Below are 23760 nucleotides of genomic sequence, written 5' to 3'. Positions count from 1 at the left end.
AATTATATAAATTATTTTTTAAAATTCTAATATGGTGTAAAGTAATATGTTTATGAAACAATTCTATTTGAAATAATATATAAATATAATTAAATCACATTAGTTTGTAATTCTGTAATTATTTTTAATTTCAAGGTTGGTAATAATGTATATATTCATCAAGCATTGCACTGCAAATTTTAACATAAATCCAAAAATGTCATTGCTGGGACCCCTAATATGTTTGTGTTGCATTTTTATGTGTGGACCTCAGGAAGAATAATTATTACCCCGGTAGCAGCAACTTTGGGGATCCAAAAGTGACAAATAAATAAAATTTAAAAAAACGCCATAAACAACAAGAAAAAAAGTTCTGTCAGAAGGGGGATTCGAACCCCCGCCTCCAGGGGAGACTGCGACCTGAACGCAGCGCCTTAGACCGCTCGGCCATCCTGACATGCATAATATTGTGCTCGCGGACCTACTTATAACAGTCATTGCAGATATTTATAACGTCATTGTTATTGAAATAGTTGATATAATTAGCTTACAACAGCCTTAGATAATTAGACAAGGAATGCACGTATTTCGCTTTTTTTTTTTTATTGAAATTTGTGAAGTTTAAAAAAGATTGAAATACCTGACGAGTGCTGTTAAAATGAATAAAATGAGATATTCAACGTGTTAATGTAATGTAATGTAATGTTATGTAAAGTTCCCACGTGGCTCAATGTGAACTTTAAGTCGAGCAGAAGTTGCAGATTTCCATCGATGAGAATCGACTAGTTGGAGATGAGATTGGTGCATGGCAAAGAAATTAGTTCGTTAACATTAGCTAGCTTTTCAGAACTGATTAGTAACGACAGCTGGTCTCCACTCCTGGTGAAAGATTAGCTAAAGATTAACTGACCAGCGGAAGTGTATCTCTGGAAGGACGTGGATTGGAACTTGTTACGGTCACGTGTACTAGTGATGGGAATTCCGTCTCTTTTTAGTGAGTCAGATCATTTGGCTCAGCTCACCAAGAAGAGCCGGTTCTTTCGGCTCCCAAACGGCTCTTCATTTTACCACTTCTGCCTTTTTATAATTCAGCCAAATTTAGCCTTGGCTGTTTTGACCTATGATTAGTATGTGTTCACATATATCAATTAAATTATTCAATATAATTATACTAAACCTTATAATTTACATCATAATTTTACATGCTGCTTCGTTTCCGACTGTCACTCATCTTGTCTGCTATTAGCTCACCACACTCCTCTCTCTCTTTCTCTCCTCCTATCCCTCCTGACCATTAGTGCACCGCGCACACCCGCCCCTCCCTGCTTGATGGTATGATCCTTGTCTGTCATCACCTGATTGGTTGAGCGAACGTCATTAACACAACATTCAGTCAAAGTCATGGAACGTGTCCACAGGCTCCGTGCTTTCCACGCTCCCCATTCATTGTTTTTGTAAGCAGCCGCGCAATGCATTCTGGTAGCGTGGCGTCGCGATTCGAGAAACGGAGCGTCACGACGCCCGCTCCTCATTTGCATAAAGTTGAGGGCTCGTCTACTTTATGCAAATCAGGGGCGTCCGACGCGACTCGCCGCCTCTCAAAACTCCAGAGAATCTTTTAAAATAAACGTTGTTGATCCAAAATAAAGACAGATTCAACAACTGCATGGCTTATTTCTCGCCTCAAATGTTTTCAGAAACACATTTCAGCGACTATTTTCGTGAAATAAGAGAAGAAAGTTTCCAAACGAGCCTCCATACTGTTTCTGGTTTGAAAGCTGGGAGCAGCAGCCAACGGCGGGAAAGCGTTGGTCCAATCAGGTGGGGAGAGCCTGTGTCTAGTGACAGCCCATCAAGCGTCCAATGTTTGAAAGCGACACATCCCCTCGCGATACAAAACGCCCCTGTGGACACGTACCATCAGTCACAGTCAGTGCATGGAGTGCCCGTGGTGCGGAGAAGATCGTCCTGTCATTCTACCTTGAATTAATTAAAGAAAAAAAGAAAAAAAAACAAAAACGTCTCTCGGAGGGCAGCCGGCTCTTATCGTTCACTTAAAAGAGCCGGCTCAAAGAATCGACTCGTTCGCGACCTACACATCACTATATAGGGTAGCATCGTCATAACGGTTAGTGTGCATTAGAGTAGCATCGGCTTGGCAGGTAGCGGGACGTCCTGTCCTCTCAACGGGGAACTGTGAGTCATTTTGCGGTTTAGTTTGCAGGAACAACGGGGGCATTAATGTGGCTGTGTTCAGTAGTAGACGGGCAGTCAGTTATAAGACAGCAGCTAACGGTAGGATCGCTGCTATATTCATAAACACGCTGCTATATTCATATACACGCTGCTATATTCATAAACACGCTGCTATATTCATAAACACGCTGCTATATTAATAAACACGCTGCTATATTAATAAACACGCTGCTATATTAATAAACACGCTGCTATATTAATAAACACGCTGCTATATTCATAAACACGCTGCTAGAGCTACAGAATCACAGCAAACAACATCTCATTACATAGACAATCAAATACAGAAGATACACTTTGTTATCCTTTTAGAAAACATTAAACTTCAATATCAATCAAATCACAAATCCTCTAGAATTCATAATAATAATAATAATACATTTATTTATATAGCACTTCTCAAAACAGATGTTACAAAGTGCTTCACAAGACAATAAAAGCAGATAAATAAAGTAAAAGATATGGTAGCTGCTAAAACAGAACAGAACATGTCAATAATAATAGAAATGTTAAAATGGTAGGACAAGTTGATAAAACAAATATACAGTATATATACATAAATGTGTATAAATGTACACATAAGATAAGATAAGATATACTTTTATTGTCCCCGTGGGGAAATTTGTCCTGGACTCCATCCACCTGCAGTTACAGACACTAAACTAAAACAGCATCAACAACAATGTGTTCATCACTTTTATATTGCTACTGGTAAAGGTGGAGCTCATTTTAATGACTTTATATACTGTTGAATTTATAATAATACATCATCATTTATTAGTCATTATATTTTGGGTTAATAACTAAAGATATTAAATAAATATAATGCAATAAAAAGTACAGTATTTCCCTCTGAGGTGTAGTGGAGTGGAAAATAGAAATACTCAGGTAAGGTACAATTGCATAAATATTGTACTTTAAGTACAGTACTTGAGTAAATGCACTTAATTACTTTCTACCACTGGATTTTCCCTTATTCATGCAAATAAATTGGAATTCTTAATAATCATAAATCCTTTTCTGAATGACCTTAAATTATATATTTATTCACCCTGTGCTTTTAATTTAATTACAAGAAAATAGTGTATTAAAATATATTTCTCATTCTCTGCCAGGGGGGGGATTTCTACTCTACACCCAGGTTTACATTTTATTTCTTACACCATCACACACACAATATTCAATTCTGGTTCCTGAAATGTGTTGACAATATTTAAAAAAATAAATATATTTATAAATCTTATATAAAATGGACCAAATCACAAAACAGTAATCAAGCTGTGCCTGTGACAGAACATGTCTAATGACATCTGATGGCATACTTTTCAAACTCTCCTTATCGCTGACACACTCCCTCTTTGCTCACAGTGTTATCAGTTTGTTTAGACTATAATTCAAGGTTTTACCCAGCAGTTTTGTCTCTTGTAGGCTAATTGTTCAATAGGTATTGTTCAGCTGAATAGACCTGAGTGTGTACTGTTGACTGTCATGTTGTTACTGTTGTATGTATTATTGTCTGACGTGTACTGCGCTGTGGAGAGGAATTTCCCCTTATAGACAATAAAGTCTAAAGTCTATATTTTACTCCTTATTTAGGATGTTATTCAGCTCTCCTGTTGATGCATATATCAGTTAGTTAGCAAGTCAGTTGGTGTAAATTTGACAGCTTCTGTTAGTTAGTCTCTAAGTTTCTTGATACATTAGCTGACGTTAAACTACATGCTCTTGTCTTAGTCTTCTAATCTTTCTGTAAATCTAGGTGGAGTCTGATGCGGCCTGCAGAGTGTATTTTGACATCAGGCCTGTGTCTTATTATGTTGAAATATGTATTGTTATTATTGTCAATCCCCTGGTCCTCTGGTCTAGCCAGTGTGCTAGACAAATAGCTTTTGTATTTAATGTTTACTTTCTGCACTTTCTCACGGTCTCTTAAAATAAATCTGCCAATTTACCTTGTAATGTTAATTTTGTCTTTTTATAGTTTATATTTTTACTTCTTATTTTAGTTTATATACATCTTATTATGTACTCTATTTATCTGTACTTATTCAGTCATTTTACTGCACAAAAAAAACTAATTTTCCCAGCTGTATTAACTTTATGGTGCTTAGAAATACCCTGAACGTTTTTTTTTCTACTGCAGTGGCAACTGAAAATCAGTAGCTGTGTAAAGTGATGAGAGAGAAAGAGGCAACAGTATGCACAAAACATTTGTCTATCAATTCTATGTAAGGGATAATGTACACGACCTGGATCGTTCTGAAGGGGTTTATTTCACAACAGTCACCCGCTAGCTGTGCATTATCCTGCTCATTACACGGCTACTTACTGAAGAAATCAATAATTTACTCAAAAATGGCCCTCCAGAGTCCAACATCAGAACTGCGCCCATAGCAACGGTCTGTTATACATAGCAACGGTCTGTTACACATAGCAACGGTCTGTTATACATAGCAACGGTCTGTTATACATAGCAACGGTCTGCAATAAAGAAATAACAGACCGTAAAACGCTGTGATTGACCAATCAGAATCGAGTATTCAACAAAGACCTTTAATGCGTTCACAAATTGCGTCCTCCGACCGCGGCCAACACTGTTTAACAGACGGGCTTCACTAGATATAACTTTGCGGTTTTGGTGCTTCTGTGTAGTTTGTGTTGGAGTCTGAGTCTGAACAGCGTAGCCACGCGCGAGCGCGCATGGGACACCGACCCAGATTCATTTTATACGTGTAAGAAGTTACAAACAGTGTAAAGGTACAGTGTGTAGGATATGTCAGCATCTAGTGGTGAGGTTGCAGATTGCGTCTATATCTACATAGGAAGCGGGTGCTCTTCAGAGTCATGTTACACCGCCATGTTTCTACAGTGGCACACACACACTCTACACCAGGGGTGCCCGATACGTCGATCGCGATCTACCGGTCGATTGCAAAGGTAGTGTGGGTAGATCGCATGGCATTAAAAAAAAAAAAAAAAAAAAATTTCATCGTCAGCCAACAAATTGCAACACTGTTTCACCTGAACTCATCTGGAGTGGAGGATGAGATTTTGACACTACAAGCTGACATTCAGCTTCAGTCCAGGGCTCATGGACAGTTCTGGAACTTACTCACAGAGGAAAAGTACCTCAACATGAGGAAATGTGCTACCTCCTTGACTGCATTATTCGGCTCCACTTATTTATGCGAGTCAGCCTTTTCCCACATGAAGATTATTAAGTCCAAATACCGTTCCACCTTGACTGATGATCATTTGGAAGTGTGCTTGAGGCTGGCTATCAGCAGCTACTGTCCGGACTATGCATCCCTGGCTGATTCCATTCAGTGCAAGTCATCAGAGTAAGGTAATGACAAAAAATGTACAGAGTTATATTGTACAATATGGGTTCATGCAGTTATGCAAGGTACACCAACATATATTGTACATATAAAGAATACTCAATATATTTATAAATAAATATATGTTTTGCATTTTTATAGTAGGTAGATCATTTTGACTTGGTCATTTTATAAGTAGCTCGCATGCTGAAAAAGTGTGTGCACCCCTGCTCTACACACTCTGGCTCTAGAGAGGGCCATTCAAGTTTTCTCGTAGCTCCCCAACACGCCTGGCACACAGGAGAAGCTTCAGTTGGTTGCAATCTCCTCACCTCACCGCTAGATAGCGCCAGATCCTACACACTGGACCTTTTAAAACACATTTTCATCAGGGATCTGTCACGTGTTCAGAGTATCAAGTAACATTGTCTTTCTTTCCTTCCTCCTCTCAGTTTGACCAGCATGGCCTCTGCTCCTCCACACAATTTCTCCTGGGTGGATCCAGATAAACTGGCGGGACTGGCGCTGCCCAGGATGGCATCTGAATACCAGTACCTGCTGGACAACGGGATCAAACACCTGGTTTGCCTGTGTGAGAGAAAACCGCCGTACTATGACTCGTGCCCTGAGTTACAGCTGCACCACATCAAGATAGTGGACTTCACTCCTCCTTCACCCAGTCAGATTGACAGATTCCTCTCTATCGTGGAAGAGGCCAACTCCAAGGGGGAGGTAAGATCTCAGTCACATACTTGATAGATTTGCCTGATGTATGGTTATGGTTATAAAGGATTCTCCAGGGTTGAGTCTAGTGTTGCAGACTCACAAGACACAAGCACTGAAAGCTAAAACGTTTGGCATCAGGTTGACGTGACTTTGACAAAACTCCTGGAACAGTGGAAAGGAAAAACTGTCTTCCACAACCTTGCTGCTCCTCCGAAGTGCATGAATCAAAAAGCATTGGATTACATACTATACATTCATTTTTTAAATCCTCTGCACTGATGTTTGTACTAAAGCTTCATCTGTTGTTTGGAGTGATCTGATTTTCTTCTTCCAGCAGTCAGACAGAGTTATTTTATCAATTAAATGATTCATTATTTGTTCTATAAAATGTCAGAAAATATTGAAAAATACTAGATGATGCCTTCAAATTGCTTGCTCTCTCTGATAAAAAGTCTAAAACACAATCATTTTCAGTTTCACATCACATGAGACGAAGAAACATTTTGTTTTGCAAGTAGAGCTTGTAAATTCCTGTCTGATAGCAGCATCTAATGCGGGATGGGTGTGCTGTGTTACGAAGGATTGAGCTAAATACACATTGCATTGTTCCCCTTCAGGGTGTGGGAGTTCACTGCATGCACGGTCACGGGAGAACAGGGACCATGCTGGCCTGCTACCTGGTGAAGACGAGGAGGATATCGGGGATCGACGCCATCAAGGAGATCCGCGACCTGCGACGAGGCTCCATCGAAACTCAGGAACAAGAGAAAGCTGTGGTTCAGTTCTATCAGCGCACAAAGTAGCTTTCACAGCAGGAATAAAGGAACTGTTCCGCTTCTGTTAGGAAGCCGAAGCAGCAGTGGGTTTTTGTTTACAGTTAATAAGCATAAAATAAGTGTTAGAAGTGCCTCAATTATATTGTTAAATGAACGCTTTATTATCTGTGAATAGGAAGATACAAGAATTAATGTTTATACAGGTGATAAATCAAAAAACTGAACCACAGTATGTCCCTGGGACACTAAGACAAACATCTCTACAGTAAATAATATATTTAAAACCTCACACTGTCTTTTTACATGGTGCTGTATACTGTCATTTTGCTTAGCACACGATTACTTTCGTTTCTACAGACACGCTCCTCCTCTGAGGTTTCTGTCAACAAGGCTTTAACCGTCATTTATGCACTGGACGCCAGAGAAAAGAGACGCTGACGCTCCTTGAACGTGAGCTTCTCAGGAGCTGACGCCCTTCTGATTTTCTCTTCCTGGTTTCTGTGAAGAAAAAATTATATTAGCAGGAATACTTGAATTCTATTGATCGCTTATGAAGACACAAATAGTAGCCTGTGCTGTTTTGAAATATATTTCAAACACTTTTTTTGGAAGAATTAAACTCTTATAATACCTCACTGTTTTTTTTAAAAATAGACTAAATTAAGAGGCTTGTTGTGATAGTACACAACTGTGCACAGACATTTCTGTTATTAAACCTATATGAGTAGTAATGCTGCATAAATAGAATATCAATGTTTTACAGCCAAAAAGCTCAAACTCACTCTTTTGATGCCATGTTGTTCAAGTCTTGACTCCATCCAGTCGCTCTTTGATCTGCCAAAAACACGGAAATTTTGCACTGTACATAAAATATCTGACCAACTCTTATGAATAAATGAAGCTATTACTATTACCTGTCTTTGCCTTTGTCTCTGCCTGCTTTTCCAACTCTTTCAGTTCAGTGTTGACGTTCCCAGAGGAGCTCCTCTTGTTCTAAAGATGAGGACAAAATAAATAATTAAACAGGTTATTGTGGCTTTTTAAATATCAGCTATTATTATTATTATTATTCAAATGTATCTATAGTGAACACAGAAGTATTTCTTCTTTGATAAAAGTTATTAAGACTACAATTTTAACATTTTATATTTCTCTCTTAATTTCAGGCAGATAAACACTGATCTTATAAAGTCGGTGTCAAGCTTCACCTGTGTTCTTTCCTCCAGCTGCTGTATCGTCACCATCATGTCCAAATCTTCCTCATCATCCTCCTCTTCATCCTCTCCTCTCTGCTGAATCTCGTGCAGCCTCTTCTGAAACTGCCACTCCAGGCTGATCCGTCGCAGCCGGTCGTTCTCCTCCGCCGTGCGCCTCGCTTTGCCCTGGAGCTCCTGCACCTCCTGCTGCAGGAGCTCCACCGCACGGAGCCTCTGCTGCTCCTCCAGCTTCTCCTGGGCCTCCCTCCTCCACGGGTCACACCGCTCCTGAGGGTCTGTCGGCTTTGTGGGACTCTGCTTCTGCTGAGTGGGAGGCTCTTGGAAGGAGACGTGTTTTGTTGGAGTGATGCTCACTTGGGGTTTTGCAGCTTGATCCCTGCGTGTGGTGGAGAGGTGAAGTGAGGGGTGAAGTGAGGGGTGAAGTGAGGGGTGAAGTGAGAGGTGAAGTGAGGGGTGAAGTGAGGGGTGAAGTGAGGGGTGAAGTGAGGGGTGAAGTGAGGGCTGAGGTAGCTTCTTGGTGGCAGTAATGGGACATGCATAAATATGATCAGCTCTGTTTTTATGTCCATTCACTTTAAGGGTTTGGCTCATCCTCACTGCCAGCAGAGATGAGCTCTGGAAGGTGGAGAGTGGAGGGTTTGTGTTCACTGCTCTGGTTACAGGGATGTCGATGCGTATCGGCTGGTTGGAAGGCGTCGGTGTTGGATGTTGTGAGAAAGGAGTTCTCCAGACACCGGCGCCGCTTGTACGGCTGCCCTGCTGTTGTTTTGTAGGAGAACAATGATCTGAGAGGAGGATGTCATGAGTAGAAACACTCGAGCGAATTGGGAAGGATGAATAGTGGCTCATGGTTTGCTTGGCACGCTGCTCCTTCTGCTCCCACAAGTTCTGCCTTTTGTCCAGCAGGAGGCCTCCACCGTCCACACACAGGTTCTCCTGAGACAGAGCCTGGCGCTAGAAAGATAAATATAGAGATTTTTGTACCATTTACCTTCTTGTATTTATTATTTTATGAGCAATCAATGGTGGAAGAATCTATTAATTCAGTAAAAATAACAGTACAACAATGAAAAAGTACTTACAAGTAAAAGTCCTGCATTTAAAATCTTACCGAAGTAAAAGTACACAGTTTTACCAGCAAAGTACTACAGTTAGATAGTTTAATCCAGTGGTTCCCAACATGGGGGTCAGGCTCCTCCAAAAGGTCACAAGATAAATCTGAGGGGTCATCAGATGATTAATGGGACAGGAACGAAGTATTCATATTTTGGATTTTTTTCTGATCTTTGCTTTTTTTTTAAATAAATAAAAATAAAATAAATCTGGATTATTTTGGTTTGTTCAAAATTGGATGATTTGAACAGTTTTTGTAATAAAACCATCTGAAATGTTTGGATAGAATTGCTAGTAGGGAAGAAGGGTCAACCTTTTGTAAGGGGTCACAAGCCAAAGATGTTGGGAAGCACTGTATTAATCTTTAACAATGTATTTAATGATTTTATGTTTTTTATGTGAATTCTTCATCTGAAATTTAACTATATCTCTCAGATAAACGTATTGGAGTAAATAGTAAAATATTTCCCTCAGACATGTAGTGAAGTTGAAGTATAAAGTAGCATCAAATGAGAATATGACAGTAAAGTACATATATACCTCTAAAAAGTACACCGCTTGAGTAAATGTTCTTAGTTACTTTCCACCAATATGTCGTCTTTTCCTTGGCTTAGTAAATAGTAAATAATATAATATGGTACCAGAGGGACATTAAGACTTACCATGAAGGTCCTCTTACTGGAGTTGTGTCCATCTAAAGGCCTCACAGACACTTTGAATGTCTGCTGTGGTCGACTGCGTTCAGATGCGTTCTTGTCCTGGGATTTAGGGGTCGGAAGTGTCAAGTATTCCCTGTGAAATGTCTGAAAACAGACATACAAAAAGGTCATTTTGTGACACAAATTGAGTTAAAAACAATACATTCTTGTTTGGGTATTTAGCTAACACTAGTATAGTGACTGAATGTTTTATAAATGGAATTAAATGGAGACTCACATCAGCACAGAGGTTGACGCTGGAGACAGCAGCTATGTTGTTCCCTCTCACGACCGGGTCTACAGGTTCATCTCCATCCTCGGGGGAGAAATCTGCTGAAATAAGGAGAATATAAATACACTGGAGTTGTACTTATGACTCACCCTCAAGCATTGGACATATTTAAGGTATTTACTGTACGAGTGCAGCAGTGATTAAAACACAAGTGCACCCACAGGTCATGTTGGGGTTGGAGCGAAAGAGTTGTCTGTTTCTCTGCATCATCTGCTCTTTAGTCCTTCTGCTGCCTCCGTGGAGCTGCTCTGAGGGACCAGGATCCACAACGCTGTACAGCATGAGCGCTTTACCGTTGGGCTTATCGCCTGGTGAAGCAAGAAAAGGTCTAAATTAAGTCATGAAGAGCAGAAAGTAAAAAAAAAAACAATAGTTTTTATTGTGTATTTATTTACCTGTAGTCCTTTCTGGGGTCGGTTCACTCAGCAGAGCCCCCAGGCCGTGGTAGCTCGCTCCAAACTTTGCAACCTGTAAGGTCACAACGGGGCCGGTTTGCATCATAATAGCTGCTGCCCTAAATCAATAGAAGAATATTATAGTATATTTCAGACTGTGTAGCCCTTCATACTTTTTATTACAATATCTGGGACTTGATCAGAGAATAAAATAAGAACTCTTTCATGTTGAATGAGTTTTTAAAGTCAAGACTACGCTGCTGTCACCTGTTTTGAATTTGAAATCTGTTCCATGGGGAAAAATACTTCATATTGGTTCAGTATGTGCATATCTAGATAATATTGTCCCACCAAACACATGGTTAAATATGTCATTACTTTTATTTCATGACATTTTCTGGAACAAAAACGAATAAAAGGAAAAAGTCTACTACATGCATGCTAGCTGCTCTGTGAGGGTGAATTTAGGCACACTTATTATTATTTTTTTTAATTTTCTATAGATATCACGATAATATAGTTATCTGTTTGATTAGCATTATTTATTTATTTTTTACATTTTTCTGTAGATATCGCAATAATATTGTTTTCCGTCTGAAAGCATTATTTATTTATTTATTTAAAATTTTCTATAGATATGATAAAATTGGTTAATGAATGTGTGTGCAAAATCTTATGGTAATCCATCTAATAGTTGTTGAGATATTTCAGTCTAAACCAAAGTGGTGGAATGATTGACCAACAGACAGATGATGCCATTCCTAGAGTCACGCTGCTCACGTGTTTAAACACATAAACTTTTACTAGCCAGTTGTATAACAGGCCGTTATGTAGCTACCTTTCCTGGCTGAGGCCGACCAGACTTTGACCGTCTACACTCAGCAGCTGATCCCCAGCTGTCAACCTGCCATTCTGCACAAAGTAGAGATTTTATGCATTATTTCAATCTTTCCTTGAAAAATCACATTATTCTGCACATCTCAAGTGAAGTTGAATAATAAAAGCGTTGGATCTCACCATTTCAGCCGGTCCTCCCTTGACAATAGATTTGATATAAATCCCAAGGTTTCCTCGCCCTGCTCCCTGTGGCAAAACAAGAGAGAGGACACTCATGAGATGAGACTTGTGCTGTCTAAGTTAACGTGATAATAACGCATTAACGCAAATATGTTTTAACGCCATTCATTTCTTTAAGGCATTAACACAATCTGTCTTTCGGAAGTTGTGTTGGACTCAAAAGATGCTGGCATCATATAAACTAGAAACTAGAAAACCTAAAGAATCCATTGGTACCTACTGTGTCATACTAGCTTGGATGCTAAATAACGCTCCAAACTTGCGCTAGATTTTGACAAGGAAAAACATGGTAATTTTTAAAGGGGTCCCTTGACCTCTGACCTCAAGATATGTGAATGAAAATGGGTTCTATGGGTACCCACAAGTCTACCCTTTACATGCAGTTTGGGACAAGTCATAGTCAAGTCAGCACACTGACATACTGACAGCTGTTGAGTTTGCCATGTTATGATTTGAGCATATTTTTTATGCTAAACGCAGTACCTGTGAGGGTTTCTGGACAATATTTGTTATTGTTTTGTGTTGTTAATTGATTTCCAATAATAAATATATACATACATTTGCATAAAGCAGCATATTTGTCCACCCCCATGTTGATAAGAATATTAGATACTTGACAAATCTCCCTTTAAGGTACATTTTGAACAGATAAAAAATGTGCAATTAATTTGCAATTAATCACGATTAAATATTAGCCCTAGTTGAGACATTAAGCAGATAGTTTGGGTGTTTTAATAGTTCCGATTTTTTTGGCAGAATTGTCACCTTAGCAGCCACAATGCTGACCCCCATCCCACTGTTCAGAGGTTTGTTCAGTGTGATCGTCACCATCTCTGGCTCTCTGTGTGCTTCCTATTAAAAAAAACATAAATAAATCACATGTCTGCTCCATAAATTCTTTATTCTATGTTAAAATTCAATTATATTTCAACACATCATCATGTATTTTTGCTTACCAAGTATGTGCTTTCTGCAGAGGAAGTTGGTTCACTGAAGTGCACGGTCCAGTCACCTTTAGAGTTCGGCTGGGATGTTAAAGAGCAGAGACCTGGAGGAGAAACAACCCATTGTATGTGTGTTTATCTTAGATACAAGACATCCCTTCTATTCTACAGTATTTTTCACGTTTTGCAAATATGACAGAAACACAAACCTTTCCGGCAAATTGGCTCAAAAAACTCCCTAAACCCTGGAGGGATTCCTCTCACGGTGTCACAGGAGTATCCTCCCTCCGGCAGCAGGAAGGGCAGGTGTAGGTCGAGACTCTCCTCCAGCTGGATGTCCCGTCCTTCGCTCCGAGTCAGGTTATCTGCCGAGGCCTCCGCCGCCGCCACTACAGCATCGATCAAATCCTGCAGCGAGGAGGATGACAAGTGGATCAGACAGCGGAAATATTTCAGGAAAAGGTCGTTCCTAGCGTATGGATTGGCATTTGTCATTCTGTGACAAGGCTTCAGGGAAGAGACATCCAATCTGTCTGCTGTGACCCTCAGCAAAATACTGAAGACCTTCATGCAGAGGATGCTGACCTCCCTGGAGAGGTAGAAAAGTACAACATTAAAGTAATGTTGAACTAATATTGTCCTGGTGATTGACTGAAGCAGAAGTTCCAGTAGAAACTGTTAATCGTCATTGGTGTAAAGTAAGCAAGGACTTTTACTCAAGGACTGTACAGGTACAGTTTTGAGGTACTTTTACTGTACTCGACTATTTTCACTTGATGCTACTTTATACTCCTATTTCACTACATTTCAGAGGGAAATACTGTACTTTTCATTCATGTACTTTAACTGAGTTATTAACTTTGCATATTAACATTTAACATACGAAACCTACAATCATCTTATAGAATATAATGTATTGTTATAGCCGAAACTACCCAACAGTATGTAATGTAGTTAAAAGCTCCACCAGTTAACTTTATTAAAGTCCTGTTTACATAGAAATGCATCTGCAATTATCTAATAATATAATTATAATAATAATAATGCTGCATAATGAGAACTTTGGATACTTTAAATACAATTTGTTGATCATTTACATAAGCCTACATTTAGACTTGTTATTGAGTATTTCTAAATTGTATTGACTTAAAGGTCCCATATCGTGCTCATTTCCAGGTTCATGCTTATATTCTGTGTTTCTACTAGAACATGTTTACATGCTGTAATGTTAAAAAAAAACTTTATTTTCCTCATACTGTCTGCCTGACAATGCCTGTATTTACCCTCTGTCTGAAACGCTCAGTTTTAGCGCATTTTGAATTGCGACGGAATTGAAACAGAATTGCGTTGCTAGGCAACAGCTTGGGTCCATGTGTATTTCCTGTCAGCTGATGTCATTCACATACACTGCAACCAGGAATAAACTGGGACACATTTAGAATGTTTACGTTTAAAATTGTGTCAAGGGTCTAAATATTGTATATTCGTGACATCACAAATGGGCAGAAATACTGACGGCTTGTTTCAAATGCAGAGTTTCTGAATACGGGCTGTGTGTATTTCCCTGTGCTTTCAAAGTATTTATATAGGACTTAAGCCTGCTTTATAATTTAAAAAAAAGTTTTTTAAAACATGGGACCTTTAAGAAAAAATTCTAAATACTTCCTGTCATCACTGGAAGTAGCAATTTACTTTGTTGTGGCGGTAGTAGTAGTAGTAGTAGCAAAGAATGTATTTTGCCAAGAAGTGAAAGTCAATTGTTCGTTCCATCGCACCATCAGCGCCCAGCAGCAAAGCTACACTCCCGCCATTTTGGACTGAAAGTGACTACCGGACGCCAGTGAAACATCCGCCGTACAAAGTAAAACTAAATTATTTCTATTCTGTTGTCATATTCTACCGAAATGGTCCGCGTTGAACTTGTATATTAAACTAATAATGAATAAAATATTTTAAATATATACATATAATATGAGTTTTCAGTGCAAAATGGTGGCAATGGGGGTTCATCATCTTGTTGCTTCTATACTCTTTGGTAGCAGTATAATTCCAATAGTAGCAGCAGTTACCTGTAGCAGGTGTTGTGGCAGCAGTTCTCTGGTAAAGTCAAGTTTAATAGCTTATATTAGCTATATTAATATGTTTAGGGGTTCAACTCAGCTAGTAGCTAGCAGTAGTTGTAGCAGTAATACTAGCTAACTGCAGTAATACTCGTATATGTTAGTTTATATACTGTATATTTACATAGATAATACCCCTCCCACTGCTGCTGCCAATGCTAACGGCTCTCTACTGTTTCTGTTAGCCGTTGGTTAGCTAACTATGCTAACTATGCTACAGCAACTGCTGCAGATGTTTCCTTCAGTTTGGGAGTTTCCTGTCCTGATGTTGACAACCTGTGACCGGTCGCAATACTTCAGCAAACTAAGTAAGTGTGCTGCTTGTTGCTGATATTATTTAATTAATGTGAGTTGATGTTTTAGGTATGTTCAGTTGGTGGTTTGGATAAGCTAGCTAACGCTATGAGGCTGCTAACGGTTGCTAACGGCTGCTAATGGTTACTAACGGCTGCTAACGGTTACTAACGGCTGCTAACGGTTGCTAACGGCTGCTAATGGTTACTAACGGTTGCTAACAGTTACTAACGGTTACTAACGGCTGCTAACGGCTGCTAATGGTTACTAACGGCTGCTAACAGTTACTAACGGTTACTAAGGGCTGCTAGCTAACACTCTCCCGCTCTCTTGTGGTTGATAATGTTATTTTTCTGTTGGACCTTTGCTGGCTGCTTTATGCTTTAATGCTGCTATTCACACATAGTATTTGCGTTGGAGTCAGATGTGAATCATTTTCTTGTTGTGAGTGAGCTCATTTTGTTTGGTTGCTAGGCGTATAGGGCTTAGTTTGACCATATTTTTATTTATTTATTCATTTATTTATTTATTTAATTTTTTATTTTTTTCAATCTTTTACTTACCTCCAATGTAAAGGACATGGAAATGGCTTGCTTAGATGCGGCAGTGGCTGGGACTAGACACTCCTATCATACTAGATAATAGGAGAAATAGATAGGGAAAATGCCAACTGTAGCTCTTAGGTATTTGACTTGGAATACTAATGGCATTAACGAACTGTCAAAACGTAAAAAGGTACTTAACTGCCTGAAAAATCATAAAATAGATGTAGCTCTGTTACAGGAGACCCACTTAACGGATGCTGAACATGCCAAACTGACCAGTCAATGACAGGGGCAGATCTTTTATTCATCCTTCACATCCCAATCTAGGGGGTTTGTCACTTTAATAGGTAAAAATGTCCCTTTACATGTGGTTAACGTTGAGAAAGACAAACAGGGCAGATATTTGATAATTAAAGGCATTACATTACATTACATACTTAATATTTATGGCCCAAACTATGACTGCCCACAATTCTTCCAAAGTTTGTTTTAAATAGTATGCCATGTTATATTATTATCTTTAGCATGAACTAGCCTCATGCAACTCATATAAAGTCACATAACTAACGTTAGCATCTGTTTGTCTAACAGTCGTTCATAAAGGTTTTTTAACACTGCAAAACATACCACTGTTTTGAAGTTATTACCCAGAGACTCTTCCAACTAGCTAGCTGTTAACTGCATACAAATAGTATTCATTTTTGATTGTATTTATTTGTTTAATTTAATGTTTTTTAAAGGTCCCATATTATAAAAAAGTGAGATTTTCATGTTTTTTTATGATAAAGCCGGCTTAAGTCCTATATAAATACTGTGAAAGTATTGAAACACTCAATTCACAAGGAAATACACACAGTCCGTATTCAGAAACTCTGTATTTGAAACAAGCTGTCAGGATTTCTGTCCATTTGTGATGTCACAATTATACAATATTTAGACCCGTTACACAATTTTAAATTTAAACATTCTAAATGTGTCCCAGTTTATTCCTGGTTGCAGTGTATATGTGAATGTCGTCAACTGACAGGAAGTACACATGGACCCAAGCTGTTGCCTAGCAACGCAATTATGTTGCAATTCCGTCAAAATGCGCTAAAACTGAGCGTTTCAGACAGAGGGTGAATACAGGTATATTCAGGCTGACAGTATGAGGAAAATAAAGTTTTTTTTAACATTACAGCATGTAAACATGTTCTAGTAGAAACACAAAATACAAGTATGAACCTGAAAATTAGCATAATATGGGACCTTTAACCAAGTTGCAACTGTATTTCCTAACCCTAAACAAAGATGGGAGCTGGGAATGAAATAGCTATCTCCTTGCTTGTTTTGTACCACTCAAGAGAAATACAAAATGCATTATTGTGTGTGAAAATATGAAAAGAATGAATATAGGAGTCTCTAATGTAAGTTACATGAGAGGCACAAACTGAGGCTAATTTATCATGTGCACAATGGTGCTTTTATGCTGTTTGTATTCATCATGGTGGCATGTGATGTTTGTTTGAGTATAAATGCTGTGGGCTGAATTGTGGCATATTTCCTACTAGATTGCTGCAGTTGTTTTGGATGATAAACCCGGGCTCTACTAGAGGGCAGTATTGTATGTGACTGTTGTCTTGCACACAGCCCATTCACAAAATTATTTCTTTTCATTTCTTAATTTATGTATTATTGGCAAAATGGGAAACTCAACATGGCTTTTGTCACACAGTATAGGTAGTCACACACCTCATATTCAGGAAAATATTTCACTCAAAGGCAATGGGTTTATGTGACAACTTGCTTTACTATTCTTCATATATTATTCATTATCATATTCATCATTGTTAATTATTAATATAATTAAATCTATACTGCTGAGCTCCTGTTCTGTGCCTGCTGCTACTACTTTACAAACCTTAAGCCTATATCTATTCGACCGGCTATTCCTCTGGATATTAAACAACCCTTGCAAGGATTTGTCGCAAAAAGCAGCATCATAGTTGTTGCTTCAAACAGGGAAAACATGAGAGGCATGAGAGGATTGAAAAACAGACGAAAAACTACTCACAGTAGGGATGTGAGGCTCATTGTTTGCATAGAGGTAGCCGGATAGCAACGTCTGCAGCTGCAGTGAGTTCAACTTGAAACAGGTATTCTGGATGGCCTTCACGTCTTTCATTGAATACTTGCTCATGGTCAGGAGCGTGGTTGCCTAGAAACAGCCAGGCAATGCTATTTTAACAGCTTGTAGAAATGTGTGCTCTGACATGGAAATAAAAGCTGAGATAAAAGCTGCAAAGCATAAACAAGATCAGAAATGAATGTGCATATTGGTGGTAGAAGACACCGATTCCATATTTCATTTTTCAGCTTTATTTTTCACTAATATTCATGTAGTGCAGGGAGGGACCGACCTGGATGATGTGTCCGAGGTGGCAGTCAGCAGCCAGCTCCAGGCCCTGCCTCTCCGCCCAAGCTTCGATGGCCGTGAGCCTCTGGCGGAGAGCAGCGCCCCAGTAGTGGGAGCGCAGGCCTGGAGAGTTGGCCCCTGGGCTCATCAGATGATTGAAGAGCCAGATGCTGATGAAGTGGAAGAGTTGGGAAAAGAGCTGGATGGTTAGGGCAGGGTTGACCCGGCAGCGGCGTAAAAGAGACATGGCGTTCATCAAGGTGTTCAGCACCATCTCTGCAAACAGGCAAGATAAAAGTTTATAGTAGTTGAACGGGGAGTTCTTCCAAGAGATAATTGTTACTGTGGTATTTATGAATAAACAAACATTTACCTATACCAGCTGGCAGTGCACCGTGTTGCTCAGGATCAATCAAAAAAGTTGGCAAGTGCTTCCTTAACTCATTCTGTAGACACTGTAGCAGACAACTAATAAAAAACACACATAAAAACAAAAACTATTTATTTGAACTAAAAAATATTTTCTGGTTTCTTTACTCCTCTATGACAGTAAACTGAATATCTTTGAGTTGTGGATAAAACAAGACATTTGAGATTTTATAGAACAAACAACTAAAATAAATAAATAAATATTCAACAGATTAATCAACAATGAAAATAATCGTTAGTTGCAGCCCTATATAACATACATCCGCACCAGTATTTTCTGTCTGGATGCCTTTAGCTAATAAGCTGCATATTTCTATTCATAAACACATAACAAGGATCCCATAAATATGCCTTAAACATGTTTGGCATTTCTATACTGCAAGTTCTGTTGTTTCACATCTTTTGCCAATATGCACAATACTGGGTGACGTATTTGGACGATATTTGGCAGATAATTCATTGTCTACAGACAATATTTCCAGACAAAGTAGGAAGAAAAGTGCATGTTGACATAACACAGTGTTAGAAGTTCTTGTGTATACTGTATGGTTGGAATTTGTGAGATCAGGGTCGCTATTGCAGTTGGAAAGAATCTATTTTTAAAGCAGTTTGTTTTGGTGGCTAGAGACTTGTCGTGTCTTCAACGTGAAATTTACACCAGGCAGCGGCGAAGTGTAGCTCGCCACAATAATTAGTGTTTTCTGCGGCTGGAATGCATGTTCATGTGTTTAATGTGGGAAGACATTCTTTGTAACATAGGTCAACATGTCACAGGAGTCACAGGATATGTTTACTGATTGGCTGCGGGCGCTCTCTGGCGGGAGCGGCCACCTCAGCTTTCCATAGACATTGCTTGGCAGCGTTCCACAGGCCGCACTTTGCCACTGCCCTGGTGTGAATTCAGCATAAGAGGGCAAAGGCTTGAATAGGTAGATAGCTGGCTAAGCAGGCTCACTTATGATTTTAGCTGCACATTTTTTGATGACATGTTTTCAATACTGTGACTCCGATTGGATTTAAATGATCTGAATCTCTGTGGTCAGGTCTTGTCGTCTGTACCTGTAAGCTTTGTGCACCAGGTGGGACAGATCCAGCTGACTTTGCTGTGTGAGCGAGCTGAGGTCCTTGTCATGCTTGAGGAAGTTCAGCAGCTCAGAGGAGTTGGCCATCCAGAAGGCGAGAGCACCGGCGATGGCCTGCTGCATCTGCAAGGCAAATATAGCAGCAGTGTCATGTAAGCTCACAGAACATCTGGCAGATGTGACTTTTAGGTGTTTTTTTTTGGCATGATGTTTGCTTATAAATTACATCTTTTATTGTGCAATTATAAGAGAAGACAGAGGTTTCTTGTACTTGCCTGGATGACCTTCCCTGTCATGGCCACCATTTTGTTTGCGATCGAAGTTACACTTTGTGTCTTCCCCGAGGGTGGAGAGCCTCGCTTGTGTTGGCGTCGCAGAGCAAAGCGTCCCACGGCATAGAGGATGTATGCGGGGGAGAGCTTGAAATGAACTGTGGAGCTGTTGGTGTAATTTATGACTGCAGATAGGAAGGCTTCCTCGGCTGAAATGTAAAAGACACCAGCAGGGGGCAGGAGGACATTATGACAAGTATTGAAATAACACGGTGGAAGAAAACCTTTCTTGTTTCATACTCACAGTTATCACAGAATTGAATTCCAATTGGTAATACATGTTGATCAGAAAAATCCAGATTTTCTGTGTGCTTTCCTCCTGCATTTTAGCAAAGAGAAATCTTTTTGTTTATATAATATAGTCCTTATTGATTGTAAGTTAAATATGCCTGAACTGAATGAATGGAAAGTACATGGTCTTATGAGACTGCACTGTCCATTTATCATTTCTATTTTTATTTTCAGATTACATACCCGGGGCAGCCTGCCTCTGTGGGTGGCTCTTTTTTGTCTCATGGTTAGACACACAAATGCTGTTGTTGTTCAGTAGCTTTTCAGTTGACCTGGATATTTGTTTAAAAGTGTGGATGTTATTCTTCTGACCGTTGGGCAGGCCTGAAGCAAGCAGTTTGGAAAATAAAAAATGTGATGGTGAACAATGAAACATTTTACCCCTTCTCATCCTCTGAAACCTTGTCAGTTGCTTTAGTTTTGTTCTTTTTCTCTTTTCTTGACAGCGTCCTTTTGAAGCTTTGGATCACGCCTCCTTTTTCCTTCTCATGACAGTTTTCCTTTATTGTTCAACACACATAAAAAAAAGAACATAGATGTGAGATTATGTGAAGAGAGAGTGAAACTGCAGACTGAATTAATGGTTTGATGGGTACCTCCAAACTCTTCTTGTCTTTCTTGAGCACAAAACGTCCTTCTCTGTTGTCTGCGTTCCAGTTTAATTGGACAACCAAAGGTCTCTCATCCAGATCCAGTTTACGTTCTTATTCAACATACAAAACACAGAAAATTGGTCAGATTGTATTCTTAAATGTCTGCAATTTGTGAAACCCAAAGTGTTTCCCTACTTTACTGTATGTGTAGTAGGGTCGGGGAAAAAAACTATGAATCATGTTTTTTTACGATTTTGAAATTGAACAAACAATATACAGTATTTTGAGTCGAATGATTACCTTTACTGGCGTGGATCTCATACAGGGAATAAGTAGTAGTCAGCATTTTCATGTCAGGCCTGAACTTCTCTGAAAGCGTTTCAACGACCTCGCGAGTTGAAGAGTTGCTGCAAACACGCAGGCACTTTGTGGCCACGTTTCCTCCGACATGATTCTCAAAGTAGAAGCGCATCACACCATGAAAGTCCAAGTTCTGCCAGAAAACCGGTTTAGTTTTTAACTGTGTCCACTGTTTTCTGTTCCTTTAATTTGAACAATTTTCTACCTTTCATAAAGTGTGGTGAAACCATATTGTTGAATAGGCTTTGAGAATGAAAAAGCCAATCTTCACTTTTTATAAAATGCTGCTCTGGGTTTAGGAATTTAAAAAGCTTTCGAGATGTCCCTGAAAAACCTTCCCAAGTGCTGTCAGACTCTAAAATGATACCAGGTAATATGAATTATAATCAGTTAAACCTTACTCCACTTGCCCTTCTTGTATTAAACCAAACAATCAACCAACCATTCATTGAGCTTTAAATCTCACCATAAAAACAGGAATGCAGTCGATACCATTCGAGAAAATCAGCGTTATGAGATTTGTAGTTGTTAGGACTTAATAAAAAGTAACATATCACAACAATATGGGCTGTAAATCAGATCAGAGTGGTTGAGAAGATGTAAATTGCACCAAACACTAACACTGATCAACACTGTTAACTATCCTATTTGTGTTCGGATTAGTAGTAGTATTTCTATTACGGTAGTTTTTCTGTTACTTCTCTCAGTTTCACAATTACAACTCCATGCTGTCCACCCTGCTGAGAGTTGATTTAGGGCTGCAGCTAACCATTATTTTTGTCATCGATTCATTATTGGCTAATCGCTGCAGCTCTAGACTTCTGTGTTTACATGTGATCGGGATGTTGCCCTGTAATTCGGGGATGTGGTGTACCCATAGACTGGAAAGAGAGGTAAAGTCCCGCCCCTTCCTGTGGACCCCATGGGACCTTATTTTGGAAATATTATGTATGTATGTCAACAGCGAGAGATACATCTTTTTTTGATCCTGTTTGAATTGCGCCATTAATCACACATGATATTTGTCAATTTAAAACATAATTCTGCAAGTCAAGAAAGTTGCAGTTTGTCGTAGGTTTGTTGTAGTATCATTTAGTTGTTTTTTTTAAACCGCTCAGTGAACTACATCTCTCGTCTCGCACAGTATACGTCACCAACACTAGCTAGCGAGCTAACTTCCCTATGTTCCACGCACAAATGAAACGTTATCTTACCTGACATGTTTTATCCAGCGACTCCTGGTCTTTATATCAGCCGGAAAGAGAAAGAACGATCAGACCCGTTGCTGGTGTGAGTACATCCCAGTACCAAACACAGAGGCAAAATAGCTTCAGAGAGAAAGACGTCACTTACGCGACTTTTAGGTGTATCGTCTTTCTAATTACGTATTTTCACAGTCTGATACTTCAACAGTTTTACGACTTTCTTGACTTGCAAAATTATGTTTTTAATTGACAAAACATCATATGTGTGATTCATGGCGCAATTCAAACGGATTCAAAGAAATATTTGTCTCTCGCCGTTGACTACCGTCCATATTTTTTCCAAAATAAGGTCCCATGGTGGTCCACCGGAAGGGGAGAGACTTTGCCTCTCTATTGGATACTCAAGGATGGACACAGTGAATGAGGATCAATTACACACCAGACAGTAAAAGATCAGTTAAAGGAATCACAAGAGACACTTCAATGCTTCAGCTGCTGTGAGCCATATATTCAAATCCACCTCTTTAGCTACATTTATATGAGCTGAAAGTATATGAATCTAATAGGTGCTTTATTGTAGATATATATAAGATATGAGATTAGTATTAGGAGTAAAAGTATAGAATCTCACAAAATGGAAATACACAAGTAGTATCCCATTACCTCAAAACTACTGCATACTAAAGTACAGTACATAAACTATAGTTAAATGTACTTGGATGGGTGTATATGTGTGTTATAAATACAACTTTACATCTAAAGGTACATCTAAAACTGTGGCATTGTGAGAATAAAAGTTAATACAACCTTAAACAGAGAGTTTAAATGGTGTACATGAACCCTGTCTGATATCTGCAGGCGACTCACCTCATCAGGTTGATTAATTTCAAACAAGTCCAGTCTGTTGTTGTTCCACTGTCTGATGGCTTTGGCTAATTTCTCTCGTTCTTCCTCCTCCGGCATTTTCCACCAATTAACCTCAAAGTTTCTGTCTGACTGGCTGCTGTCTCCAGAAAACGACAGGGAGGAATAGCCTGTGACAGAAAAGTCCTGGGTATTGTATCTATTAGGACGCCACCCCTTCTTCAGTCTATTCCCCGTTAGTTATAAACTCATTGTACTGTGCAGTGAGTTCTTAAAACCTAATTGCGTACTTCATCCCCACATCCACATCCCCTCTCCAAGCCCCCACACCCCTCTGCCCTCATTTAAGGGGTCACTGCATCTTCGTTATGTGAGGCAAACAGTTTCCTCATCATAATCCGTCCCAAATGATTCCCATCTCTATTTCCAAATTGAATCTGTCATTTTCTTTTTAATC

The 23760-nt window shown here is 39.2% G+C and overlaps 2 protein-coding genes and 1 non-coding gene across 4 annotated transcripts; 1 reads left to right on the top strand and 2 right to left on the bottom strand.

The window, feature by feature from the left end:
- Positions 1-353: 353 nt before the first annotated feature.
- Positions 354-436, bottom strand: trnal-cag. The gene has a single exon. It is a non-coding gene; the product is annotated as a tRNA-Leu (tRNA).
- Positions 437-2053: 1617 nt separating this feature from the next.
- Positions 2054-7970, top strand: dusp23b (dual specificity phosphatase 23b). 2 transcript variants are annotated; one of them, XM_037746541.1, is made up of 3 exons: positions 2054-2175; positions 6017-6287; positions 6899-7970. In XM_037746541.1, the coding sequence occupies exons 2-3, from the start codon at positions 6018-6020 to the stop codon at positions 7082-7084; spliced, it is 456 nt and encodes a 151-aa protein (XP_037602469.1). In that variant the 5' UTR covers positions 2054-2175; position 6017; the 3' UTR covers positions 7085-7970. The 2 variants fall into 2 exon arrangements, with proteins under 2 accessions (XP_037602469.1, XP_037602471.1); XM_037746543.1 differs by having other exon boundaries at positions 2101-2175; positions 6008-6287.
- LOC119474507 (afadin) lies at positions 7824-23633 on the bottom strand. The gene is made up of 24 exons (XM_037746546.1): positions 23307-23633; positions 21175-21367; positions 20878-20984; positions 20663-20781; positions 20465-20553; positions 20235-20309; positions 19934-20139; positions 19636-19781; positions 18521-18615; positions 18152-18423; positions 17806-17949; positions 13003-13201; positions 12806-12897; positions 12615-12701; positions 11790-11855; positions 11611-11684; positions 10773-10891; positions 10539-10685; positions 10324-10415; positions 10050-10190; positions 8768-9228; positions 8266-8668; positions 7972-8050; positions 7824-7891 (listed from the first exon to the last, which is right to left on the bottom strand). Exons 1-24 carry the CDS (start codon positions 23400-23402, stop codon positions 7836-7838), a joined length of 3558 nt encoding a protein of 1185 aa, XP_037602474.1. The 5' UTR covers positions 23403-23633; the 3' UTR covers positions 7824-7835.
- Between the last annotated feature and the right edge of the window lie 127 nt (positions 23634-23760).

The sequence above is a fragment of the Sebastes umbrosus genome, chromosome 16 (assembly GCF_015220745.1).
Source record: "Sebastes umbrosus isolate fSebUmb1 chromosome 16, fSebUmb1.pri, whole genome shotgun sequence".
NCBI classification, from domain to species: domain Eukaryota; kingdom Metazoa; phylum Chordata; class Actinopteri; order Perciformes; family Sebastidae; genus Sebastes; species Sebastes umbrosus.
This window is presented reverse-complemented; position numbering and strand designations above follow the sequence as displayed.